Consider the following 13,249-nt stretch of genomic DNA (forward strand, 5'->3'; position numbering starts at 1 on the left):
CTGCACATGTACAATAGACCAAAGATCAGAGAGGTTTCTTTAAGGATTCTTAAGGCTATGTCTACACTAGAGACCTTACAGTGGCACAGCTGTACCAATGCAGCTGTGCCGCTGTAAGATTGTTCGTGTAGCTACTCTATGCCAATGGGAGAGAACTCTCACGTGGACATAATTAAAGCACCTCCAATGAGCGGCAGTAGCTATGTCAGAGGGAGAAGCTCTTCCGCCGACATAGCACTGTGCACACTACCACTTATGACGGGGACACTTATATCACTATGGGGAGGTTTTTTTCCACACCCCTGAGTAACGCAAGTTTTGCCAACAAAAGTGATAGCATAGGCATGGCCTACAGCTATTTCTACACTACAATCTTAAGTTGACTTATGTTGGGTCGACTTACAGCCACTGCATTAACCACCACGGTGGCTGATGTCCACACTATCCTCCTTCGGTCAGTGGTGCGTGGCCTCACCAGGAGCACTTCCACCGACTAAAGAGGGGCAGTGTGGGGGACTAAGAGCCAGGGCTCTCAGCTCTGCACGGCTCCCCACCGGGAGCTCGGTTGTCCTCCAGGACATCTCGCCTCTGCGCTCCCAGCCAGGCGCAGAGTGACAGCCCCTCGGGGCTTCTCGCCTCTGTGCTCCCAGCCAGACATGGGGGGGGAGGGGGGAGGCGCGCAGTGGCGCAAGGCTTCTCGCCTTCCTGCTCCCAAAGAGGAGCTTGGGGGGGAGCCGCCCGGGGCTTCTTGCCTAGGGCAGGGAGATCCACACTGGAAGTCTGGTCAGCTGCCGTGCTCCCAGCAGGGAGCCGGGACCCTGGAAGGCAGCAGGGCTGCCAGCGGGGAGCCCAGGTGGCAGCCTAAGCCAGGAGCCTGGGTGGCAGCCCAGCTTGAAGCAGAGACCGGGCAACAGCCAGGCTGGGGAGCTGGCTTTCGTGTTAATTTCACGGCTCAGAAACCATGAAATTGACAAGAACACCACCATACACAAAAATAAACTTCAACTTATCTTTTAAAAGATGCACCTTTGCTATTTGATTTATCTATTAAAGTAACTTAAGTGTTCTAATTACTTAATTCAGACGACAGGCATTACCATTGGAATTTTTGATGAACTACTGCAAAAGCTATTTGTCAACATATCAAGAGTAAAATTACTCCATAACCTTTCCGGTGCAGGCTATTTCCTTTGGGTGCGGACTAGTGTAGTGAATAGAGTGACCTGTGAGATTTCTAACATGAAACAAAAGTTTTGAGGGAGAGAGCATTAGCATTTTGACAATGGAAGAACTTGATTCAAGAATGGTGTTTTTAGAATCATAGACTTTAAAGGTCAGAAGGGACCATTATGATCATCTAGTCTGACCTCCTGCACAATGCAGGCCATGGAATCTCACCCACCAACTCCTGTAACAAACCCCTAACTTATGCCTGAGCTACTGAAGTCCTCAAATCATGGTTTAAAGACTTCAAGGTGCAGCGAATCCTCCAGCAAGTGACCCGTGCCCCATGCAGAGGAAGGCGAGAAGCCCTGGGAGAAAATTCCTTCCCGACCCCAAATATGGCGATCAGCTAAACCCTGAGCATGTGGGCAAGACTCACCAGCCAGACACCCTGGAAAGAATTCTCTGTAGTAACTCAGATCCCACCCCATTTAACATCCCGTCACAGGCCATTGGGCATATCTACCGCTAGTAGATCAATTAATTGCCCAAATTAGGCTATCCCATCATATCATCTCCTCCATAAACTTATCAAGCTTTGTCTTGAAGCCCCCACTGCTTCCCTAGGAAGGCTGTTCCAGAACTTCACTCCTCTGATGGTTAGAAACCTTCATCTAATTTCAAGTCTAAACTTCCTGATGGCCAGTTTATATCCATTTGTTCTTGTGTCCACATTGGTACTGAGCTTAAATAATAATTCTTCCTCCAAGGTATTTATCCCTCTCATATATTTATAGATAGCAATCATATCTCCTCTCAGCCTTCTTTTAGTTAAGCTAAACAAGCCAAGCTCATTGATTCTCCTTTTATAAGACGGGTTTTCCTTTCCTCGGATCATCCTAGTAGCCCTTCTCTGTACCTGTTCCAGTTTGAATTCATCCTCCTTAAAACATGGGAGACCAGAACTGCACACAATATTCCAGTTGAGGTCTCGCCAGTGCCTTGTATAACGGTACTAACACCTCCTTATCTCCTCTGGAAATACCTCGCCTGATGCATCCTAAGACCACATTAGCTTTTTTCATGGCCGTATCACATCGGCGGCTCATAGTCATCCTGTGATCAACCAATCCATTACCACAAAATTATCAAGAAACTAGCTCTTAACAAAACATTCTAGGTTATCACAATGCATTTGCAATTCATCCAAAGTTGTAAATACTTTGACTACTTACTGCCATTGTTTGCCTTATTAATGTGACCAAAACAGTGACTAGCGATCCCACTGTAATATTGTTGCTGTCTTCATCATCCAAAACTAAGGTCAAAGAAAAGTGATACTTCCAGTTAACCTTTGTTTCTTAATCAGTTTCATATTTATTTTTTAAATTAAGCATTACTCAGTGACAGATAAAAGTGTGAGCGTAATCACAAGTCTCCCAGAGAAGATGTAACAGAAAATAATCTGAAAATATTTGCAAGAATAAAGACTTTCATCTCCATCTTTAAACAGTCTCTATTACCTAGAATACATTAACAGAATGAGGAGCAATAAACTGCATAAAACTACATGAAGTAAACATTGAGGTTGTGATTTAACTTGTAGGAAAGTTAGGGTATTCAAAGTTATGATTCCCACAGCAGCCATAACTATGTAGCATTGTATATTAAAACATAAAACTTTCATATTATAAAATACCACATATGAGCAAGCGGACTAAGTTACAGTTGTTCTGGGAACCATAACTATAATTTTCCTGATCTTTGAATGATTAATATCTCAATTTCAAAGGTGCATTAAGAGTCATGCACTTAATTCCTTTTCAAAAAGACAGGTTTCAGAGTAGCAGGCGTGTTAGTCTGTATTCGCAAAAAGAAAAGGAGTACTAGTGGCACCTTAGAGCCTAACAAATCTATTTGAGCATAAGCTTTCGTGAGCTACAGCTCACTTCATCGGATGCATTCAGTGAAAAATACAGTGGGGAGATTTATATACATAGAGAACATGAAACAATGGGTGTTACCATATACACTGTAACGAGAGTGATCAGGTAAGGTGAGCTATTACCAGCAGGAGAGCGGGGTGGGGGAACCTTTTGTAGTGATAATCAAGGTGGGCCATTTCCAGCAGTTGACAAGAAAGTCTGAGGAAAAGTGGGGGGTGGGGGAAGGAGGGAATAAACATGTGGAAATAGTTTTACTTTGTGTAATGACACATCCATTCCCTGTCTTTATTCAAGCCTAAGTTAATTATATCCAGTTTGCAAATTAATTCCAATTTAGCAGTCTCTTGTTGGAGTCTGTTTTTGAAGTTTTTTTGTGAAGAATTGCCACTTTTAGGTCTGTAATCGAGTGACCAAAGAGACTGAAGTGTTCTCCGACTTTCCAAATGCAAACAGATGGATCATACCAAAAGGACTGAAGGTAAAAAATCCATTACAATCTATCTACCACACAGACTATGCTGACAGCTTGTGCCACATGCTCTCAAAGAAACTGCGGAACCACCTGATCAACATCCTCTACAGCAAACAGGGAAAGATTAAGAATGAGCTCTCAAAACTGGATACTCTCATAAAAAACCAACCTTCCACACAAACTTCCTCATGGCTGGACTTTACAAAAACTAGACAAGCCATTTACAACACATACTTTGCTTCTCTAAAAAAAAAAAAAAAAAAGGACACTAAACTATCTAAACGACTACATGCCACAAGGGGCCACAACAGTGGTTCCTTTAACCCATCCAGCAATATTGTTAATCTATCCAACTATACTCTTAGCCCAGCAGAAGAATCGGTCCTATCTCGGGGCCTCTCCTTCTGCCTCTCCACCCTCACGAACATGATACAGTTCTGTGGTGACCTAGAATCCTATTTTCGATGTCTCCGACTCAAGGAATATTTCCAACACATCTCTGAACAACATACTAACCCATAGAGACGTTCCTACCAAGACTACAAAAAGAAAGGATTCTGGGTGGACTCCTCCTGAAGGTCGAAACAGATTGGACTTCTACATAGAGTGCTTCCACTGACGTGGACGGGCTGAAATTGTGGAAAAGCAGCATCACTTGCCCCATAACCTCAGCCGTGCAGAACACAATACCATCCACAGCCCCAGAAACAACTCTGACATCATAATCAAAAAGGCTGATAAAGGAGGTGTTGTTGTCATCATGAATAGGTCGGAATATGAACAAGAGGCTGCTAGGCAGCTCTCCAACACCACTTTCTACAAGCCATTACCCTCTGACTCCACTGAGGGTTACCAAAAGAAACTACACCATTTGCTCAAGAAACTCCCTGAAAAAGCACAAGAACAAATCCGCACAGACACACCCCTGGAACCCCGACCTGGGGTATTCTATCTGCTACCCAAGATCCATAAACCTAGAAATCCCGGATGCCCCATTATCTCAAGCATTGGCACCCTGACAGCAGGATTGTCTGGCTATGTAGACTCCCTCCTCAGGCCCTACGCTACCAGCACTCCCAGCTATCCTCAAGACACCACTGACTTCCTGAGGAAACTACAATCCACCGGTGATCTTCCTGAAAACACCATCCTGGCCACTATGGATGCAGAAGCACTCTACACCAACATTCCACACAAAGATGGACTACAAGCCGTCAGGAACACTATCCCTGAGAATGTCACGGCAAACCTGGTGGCTGAACTTTGTGACTTTGTCCTCACCCATAACTATTTCACATTTGGGGACAATGTATACCTTCAAATCAGCAGCACTGCTATGGGTACCCGCATGGCCCCACAGTATGCCAACATTTTTATGGCTGACTTAGAACAACGCTTCCTCAGCTCTCATCCCCTAATGCCCCTACTATAGTTGCGCTACATTGATGACATCTTCATCATCTGGACCCATGGAAAAGAAGCCCTTGAGGAATTCCACCATGATTTCAACAATTTCCATCCCACCATCAACCTGGACCAGTCCACACAAGAGATCCACTTCCTGGACACTACGTGTTAATAAGCGATGGTCACAAACACCACCCTATATCAGAAACCTACTGACTGCTATGCCTACCTACATGCCTCCAGCTTTCATCCAGACCACACCACACGATCCATTGTCTACAGCCAAGCTCTACGATACAACCGCATTTGCTCCAACCCCTCAGACAGAGGCAAACACCTACAAGATCTCTATCAAGCATTCTTACAACTACAATACCCACCTGCTGAAGAGAAGAAACAGATTGACAGAGCCAGAAGAGTACCCAGAAGTCACCTACTACAGGACAGGCCCAAGAAAATAACAGAACGCCACTAGCCATCACCTTCAGCCCCCAACTAAAACCTCTCCAACGCATCATCAAGGATCTACAAGCTATCCTGAAGGACGACACATCGCTCTCACAGATCTTGGGAGACAGGCCAGTCCTTGCTTACAGACAGCCCCCCAACCTGAAGCAAATACTCACCAGCAACCACACACCACACAACAGAACCACTAACCTAGGAACCTATCCTTGCAACAAAGCCTGTTGCTAACTGTGTCCACATATCTATTCAGGGGACACCATCATAGGGCCTAATCTCATCAGCCACACTATCAGAGGCTCGTTCACCTGCACATCTACCAATGTGATATATGCCATCATGTGCCAGCAATGCTCCTCGGCCATGTACATTGGTCAAACTGGACAGTCTCTATGTAAAAGAATAAATGGACACAAATCAGACGTCAAGAATTATAACATTCAAAAACCAGTCGGAGAACACTTCAATCTCTCTGGTCACTCGATTACAGACCTAAAAGTGGCAATTCTTCAACAAAAAACTTCAAAAACAGACTCCAACGAGAGACTGCTGAATTGGAATTAATTTGCAAACTGGATACAATTAACTTAAGCTTGAATAAAGACAGGAAGTGGATGTGTCACTACACAAAGTAAAACTACTTCCCCAGGTTTATTCCCTCCCTTCCCCACTCCCCACTGTTCCTCAGACATTCTTGTCAACTGCTGGAAATGGCCCACCTTGATTATCACTACAAAAAGGTTCCCCCTTCCCCCCGCTCTCCTGCTGCTAATAGCTCACCTTACGTGATCACTCTCATTACAGTGTGTATGGTAACACCCATTGTTTCATGTTCTCTGTGTACATAAATCTCCTCACTGTATTTTCCACTGAATGCATCCGATGAAGTGAGCTGTAGCTCACGAAAGCTTATGCTCAAATTTGTTAGGCTCTAAGGTGCCACTAGTACTTCTTTTCTTTTTTCAAAAAGAGGGAGAAAAAATAAAGGAACAGCAATGAATAGTTTGACTAGAATATTGATCAGAAGACCTGTAGTACCGTCAGCGGACTTATGGGTTCATATCTTAGAATGCAGTAATGTTGAATGTTCAGTCTACTGACTGAAAACTACTACATTTTTATTCTGGTATGAAAAATAAAAGTATTCCTCAAAAAGTTTTTCACACATCCATCACCTATAATTAGAAGTAGAAACAGTCAATCTGGGGAGGAGCAAAAAGGTTAAATCCTCCTTGGCACAACTTCTTAAATATCTGTATTTGTCAAATGCAAAATGTGCGCAGGGGAGGGGTAGCTTGCCAGAACATGAGGGGGTACAAGTTTGTCAAGGACACTCTGACAATTATGAACACAACTAAACAACAGCACTCTGTGTCCACTAAACCATTGGTAAAGGTAAGATACTGATTTGAAAGTGCATGGCATATTGTTTTTTACTTATTTTTACATTTTGAAACTTAAGGTCACTAGATACATATGCCTTACCGAGGACCATGTATATGCCAAATCCAACACTAGACTAGCTGAACAAAACGTGTCAGATTTTGGAAAACACAAACTTTGAAAGACCATTCTATGCAACTGCAAATATATGTTTGTACTACCAAATATTTCAGACCTTTACTAACATTAAGTCTCAACTTACCTGTGAGGAAGGTGACCAATGATCAGTTCACCTTCCACTGAAAGGCAGCCTAAAGGCAACCGTTTAACAGCACAACAACTTCAGAGAGCAAGCGAAGGAGAGTAACATATACAATTGAAACTGTAGCGAATTTTCGCCAAGTACTACATGGTTATCCCAAGCAGAACACACTCATCACACAAGGTTAACATACCTTCCCTCTCACAAAAATACCCTCAACTGTTTAATGACCTGGGTCTCGATTTAATGCCTCAAATAAAAAACTGATAGTTTGATATTTGGGCTAAGAACAAGCATGAAATCTTTGGCCACGCTTTTCTTTAATGTTACAAGGCAAAGGATACAAAGGTTTAAAAATAGCCACCTTAACCATTATTATATACTGCTCTCACAATGCTAAATCAAACAATTAAATGCTACATCAGTCCCTCTAGACGAAACTGCTGATGGCCTGGAAAACGCAAGATGCTTTAATGTACTTTATTTTCCTCAAACTATAAATCTGAAGTGCAAGACCCTGTCATTCGGGAAAGTCTGCCATTTTCCAGGTTTCATAAGTAATGTAAGGAATTGGTGTTCAGAGTCCTCACTGATTACTGCCGGCAGACTATCAAATTGTCAAGAGGGATGACATATACAGCAATGAAATGACTTCCCATCTTACCTTGTGGCTTTATATCTATGGTGATATGTGGAAAACTACCTAATACAGCCATAACTTCATCATATTTTTCATCTTCAAGGAAGTGCAGTAAGTTGCGGCGATCAGTTCCTTTCAAACTCACCATGTCTTGGATACTTTTGATTTTGAACTTGGTTAAAAAAAGAAAAAAGAAAAATACTACAAAAGAACATTCCACAAAACTAAACTCTAGTTAATGTAATCACTTGTGTATTCCAGCAGTACTGACACAAGCAAACTGTTTATTTGATTCATTCCCACTAAAAGGATTACAAACCTTGAAATAAAGTAGAAATTAAATTTCTGTTCCATTAACTATTACATTTTCTTATTCTGATACTCCTCCATAATCATATCTAAAATGTACCTTCTTCAGAAGTAGGTTCAGGAACTATGCAATCAACTCAACATAGGTCTGATATTTCAGCTATACTCTCACAAAAAACTGTAGATTACACTTTAGTAAGACGAGACTGTGCCTCCAATAAAGTAAGCAAGATGTTGTGTTTTGTCCAGTATACCTATCCCATGCTTAACCATATCAGAGATCATAACTCCTATTACCTGTGGTGAACAGTCACTCCTTTTTATTTATAAAGCAAACAGTGATACAGTTTAAGGAACATAAAGCACAAGGACTCATGAGGTATTGCATTCCTGAGCAAATGCTTTTTATTCTGTGAACTATTAATAAGCTTGCTTAGTGAGAGACAGAGGTAGGTTAAAGGAGATAATGGAAAGATAAAAATGACTGAGTCTCATCTGTAGCTTTATACCTTTTTATGATTGGAAACTCGCCTAAGATTGTCCTCTTCAATGTGAGGGAGCTGCAGAAGGGGAGACTTGAACTGCTGAAGCCCTTGGACAGCCATCTGGGAAAGCTTCATACAGTTTTCCAAAGATCCCAATGATGGAGCACGGAACTCCCTTTCTTGGGGAGAAAGGATTTTACAAGATGATTTTTTACATGTTTTCCCAGTATACTCTAGACATGTATAATACACTACATGTTAAATTAAAATATTTTGATCAGCCTAGCAACTTTAAAAGTTCATAAGGAAAGATGTACCTTACAGTATAAAGAAAATGTCACCATTTTCACATAGTTACTTACCATTTGAGCCTACTATTGATGGCCATCTTGCTATAAAACTTATTACAGTATAGTTTAGCAAACAATTTAGTGCCTGTTAATTTTCTTTCTTCAGGTTGTGCCAAACTAGTCAAAGGGCTGTGTGAGAGGATGATTTCTTTCCTAACCATTATAGGTTGGTCAAGACATCAAGGAGAGAGGTGGGGTAGCCTGCCTACTGATTACAATCAAATAGCTTTCAGTTTGAATATTTAATAAAAGGATTAAGCACCAGGATTACAAATTTCTGTGATAACAGAAACTAGTTTGCTTTAGAACATTTTTGCATAATCCCTCCAGAGAGAGGGTAGCATTTTAAAAATAATTAACTGAAACATTAATTTGGGGAGGTTATTGGTATTCTTTTAAAAACAACCTGGAAAAATATGCTTATAAATATACCACAAACTCTATATACACATACCTTGTGAAGCTTAATAAGGGCCCTAACCATAGTTGGGTGGAGGTGCACAAAGGAACTGGTTATGCTTTACCAGTGTTTTTTAAGCCACAAATAAAAAAAGAAAATTCTTGTAATGTTACAAATACTTATATATGATTCTTCTCTTGCAGAGTATTTTTAATACTTATATTAGAAGGAGAGGACAGAGCACTTCTAACTGAAATGCTGACTAGACCTTAGAGTCACCATAGGGGTGAAATCAGATATTGAGGGTGCATCTCAGGACTTGTTATTCTACTATTGAATGGCAATGTCACAATGCATTGGGGATATGGGGTCATCAAGGAATAAAGTCACAAGACAGTGTAGGGGAGGGTTCTAACACAGAAAGAGGGGGTATTCAGTGCTTTGGTACACTTACACTTGGAGCTAGGTGTGATTCCCAGCTCACATAGATGTATCTCTGCTTGAGCTAGCACACTAAAAATAGCAGTGCAACCAGGGTAGCATGGATGGTGGCTCAAGCATGTCGCCCAAATATAACCTACCTGGACCCCACTGGTATGTACTAAGGGTGGCTAGCCTGGGCTGCCACTCACCGCTGCCCGTATTACCACACGCTAGCTCAATACGAGATAATGCAATTATGTCTGCTTCCTAGCTCCAACTGTAGACACACCCTTACAGTGCAAATAGGGAAGTATGGGAGGTATAACTCTTCAGAAAGAACATAAGGCAGAGGTCCGTCAGAGTAATCTGCTGACAGGCCAAAAGACCATTTGTTTACGCTGACCATCCACAGGCACAGCTGCCCATGGTTCCCAGCCAATGGGAGCTGTGGGAAGCTGCAGGCCGCAGGGACATGCCGGCCACCCGCTTCCTGCAGCTCCCATTGGCCGGGAACAGTGAAATATCTAACTGTACAATAGCAATGTTTTCCCATAAGCTCAGCAACTCCTTTAAGGACAGGTCCAATAAAGAGTGAGATTTTCTAGTTCAAATACAAAATATTAAGATTTCTTCCTTACCTTCACGGCTACGCGCCATTATTATTAACTGGCAGATTACGTTTATCATTTCTTGAAGTAAAGCAGGACACTTTTTCAGGATAAATTGCTGATCTGCAAGACGAATGATTTGATAAAACCCTCAGATTCTCTGCTTACTCACTGTTTTCTCTAACTGTGTGCACCCCACCTCTGTCCACTGTTATTTATAAAGTCACCTACTCAGTCACACCCCCTATTTCTTTTTCTTCTCTTCTCTCCATGCTATTGTCTAACATATATGTATTTTAAACCATAATGGGTCTGAATCTGCCAGATGCTGGTCACACTCAACCCCCATCGCCTTCCAACAATTCAGAAGTATTTACATAAGAAGTCTCACAAAGGTTACACATTTCAATAAAAGTCACAACAACAACATTTAGAATGTAATTTTAAAAGAACTTTTAAAAAAAAATTACTCTTAAACGTTACCTACTAAGGAAAAAAAATGGGCTTATGCTCTTTTTGACTCTTTCACGTCAAGGCCTGAAAGGTTTTTAATCAAAGTTTTTTCTACTTGTATTTTACAACAGAAATTAAATCATCATCAAGTTGGAAGAAACTATTGAGAACTAGAGAAATTATGACATCACAAGAATCAGTAGATTCTTGAAAATGGAGCAACTGAGAGGGAAAGGGATTTTTAGTCAGACTATTTAAAAAAGATGTTTAGTTACACATATAGTAACTGTTTGTTCTTCAATGTGTGTTGCACATATATACATTCCACAACAGATGTATGTGTGCCCAATGCACTCAAATTGTGACTTTTGCCAGCTGTACCAGCAGGCGACACATGCATCACTGCTATTGCCATGTGTCGAGCCAAGCAGATGAAGGGGGTATGGTCACTGCCTCCCTCTCCGTTCCTTCATACGACCAGTAAGCTAAACCCGAAGTAATGGGGAAGGTGGGAGGGTTGTGAAATGCTCATATGCAAAACACATCTTGAAGAACAGTTACTGTACAGGTAAGGCAACAGTCTTTTCTCCTTCCAGTGCTTGTGAACATATACATTCCACCGTAAGGGATTCACCAGCCGTTTCCTTACAGGTGGTGGGACTTCAGACTACTCAGACTGCAACACTGACTTGCTGAAGTTCGCATGATCTCTGGAAACTTGAGTAATAGCATAGTGTCTAGAGACAGCATGCACAGATGACCATGTTGCTGCTTTGCAAACATCCACTTACAGGAAAGTTGCTCAAAAAAGCTAATGAAGCAGAACAAGCCCTAGTGGAGTGGAGGCGTTATCCTCGGTGGAAGAGAGATCTCTGGCAGATTGTAACAAAGCTTGATACATTCAGAAATCCAGTGTGAAATATGCGGGCTGTAACAGGTTGCCCTTTAGTCCTGTCAGCATAGGCTACAAGAAGTCTAGGGGAAATCTGAGGGTACGTTTACACTGTGATAAAACCCCACAGAACCGAGCCTCAGAGCCCAGGTCAGTTAACTTGGGCTCACAGGGCTCCAGCTGTGGGGCTAAAAATGTGCAGCGTAGCTGCTCAGGGTTGGGCTGGAGCTGGGGCTCTAAGACCCCACAACGGAGGAAAGTCTCAGAGCCTGGGCACCAGCCCAACCCTGAACAGCTATGCTACAACTTTATAGCCCATCATCCTGAGCCTTGCAAGCCCAAGTCAGCTGACCTGGGCCAGCCAGAGGTCTTTTATCATCGTGTGGACACACACTCAAAGACTATGTGGTCCAGGTAAAAATGCCAGAAGCGTCTGAATATCCAAGGTATGAAATATTTCTTCAGCCTTGGAAGAATGAGGCTTCAGAAAGAACACTGGGAGATGAATAGCCAAGTTGAAGTAGACATGTTTATTTTGAAACAGTTATCACATAGCATATAGATTACTGTGTGTGACACATACTTGTTGTCACAGCTCCACCAAGAAGTAAAAACAGTGAAGAGTGATTAAGGTAAAACACTTAGGTTGTAAATCTCAATAATGAGATACCACCCTATGGGGAGCCTTGCATAAACTGGTTCAAACTAGGTTTTCCAGAGACCAAAAAACTAAAAGGATTTTTGATATAAAAAAAGCTGGGTGTAAACTGACTTAGGGCCTTCTTTCTGATCCAGCAAATGGACAGGCCCTTCTGTCCAAGGCCTTCTACCCTTGTGGAAGGGTTGGAAAGACTTCGGCCTAGTAGGGCCATGATGGGTGGCCTCTGGTAAACTTTTAGCATGCATATAGGAACTTTTAGTGTTTTTTGTATGTTTTCTCTATAATGCTTTTACCTTAAGAATAAAGGTGCCTGCTTAGAAGAAGCAGTGTGGTAACGTTTAACTGCCAGCAATACAACATTCATAGCCCTCAAGAGAAAGCAAAGCATGAGCAGACTGGCTTGCTGGGGATATCACAGCGCAAGGCAGGTGGCTGTGCAGCTCCCAGTCAGAAGGGAGAGAGATGCAGCTCTCCACCTGAAGAGATGTGACAGCTGGAAAGCCTAAAACATTAAAACAGATGCCTCAAGAGGGACCAAGAAGGGGGTGGGGGTCAAAGGTGCAGTTAACCCTGAAACTGACAATGTGCAAAAACTGTCTAATTGGACTAAAACAAGTAAATTTACGAACAATGCAACATGTGATGTCTTTATTCCTAAAGAGCCTTTTTAAGAGGAGAATCATAATTACCTTCTTCAAGCGTCTCAGGAATTTTCATCCTGGCAAGATGAGCCAGTAAGAGAACTCTGGCCTTCAAGCTGTAAGGGCAGGTAAGCGGAGGCTCATTCTTCTTTAAATTAATGCTACCAAGTTCTCTGATTAGCTACAGGAAACAGAACAATTACAAATACAAATGGCTATTTTAGTACCAAAATGATAAACACAGCACAAGGAAAACAGCTTGTATCAATATACAGACCCTTATATAAA

At 42.1% G+C, this 13,249-nt stretch overlaps 1 protein-coding gene across 1 annotated transcript in view; it reads right to left on the reverse strand.

Annotated features, from left to right (window-relative positions):
* SEC63 (SEC63 homolog, protein translocation regulator) overlaps positions 1–13,249 on the reverse strand; it is a 100,368-nt gene that overhangs the window by 21,600 nt on the left and 65,519 nt on the right. The window contains exons 10-14 of the mRNA XM_074948198.1: positions 13,010–13,142; positions 10,345–10,437; positions 8,558–8,712; positions 7,764–7,911; positions 2,400–2,482 (exon numbers count right to left, since the gene is read on the reverse strand). Of these exons, the coding sequence (XP_074804299.1) occupies positions 2,400–2,482; positions 7,764–7,911; positions 8,558–8,712; positions 10,345–10,437; positions 13,010–13,142 (612 nt within the window). The remainder of the gene's footprint in view (positions 1–2,399; positions 2,483–7,763; positions 7,912–8,557; positions 8,713–10,344; positions 10,438–13,009; positions 13,143–13,249) is intronic.

The sequence above is a fragment of the Natator depressus genome, chromosome 3 (genome assembly GCF_965152275.1).
Source record: "Natator depressus isolate rNatDep1 chromosome 3, rNatDep2.hap1, whole genome shotgun sequence".
NCBI lineage: Eukaryota > Metazoa > Chordata > Testudines > Cheloniidae > Natator > Natator depressus.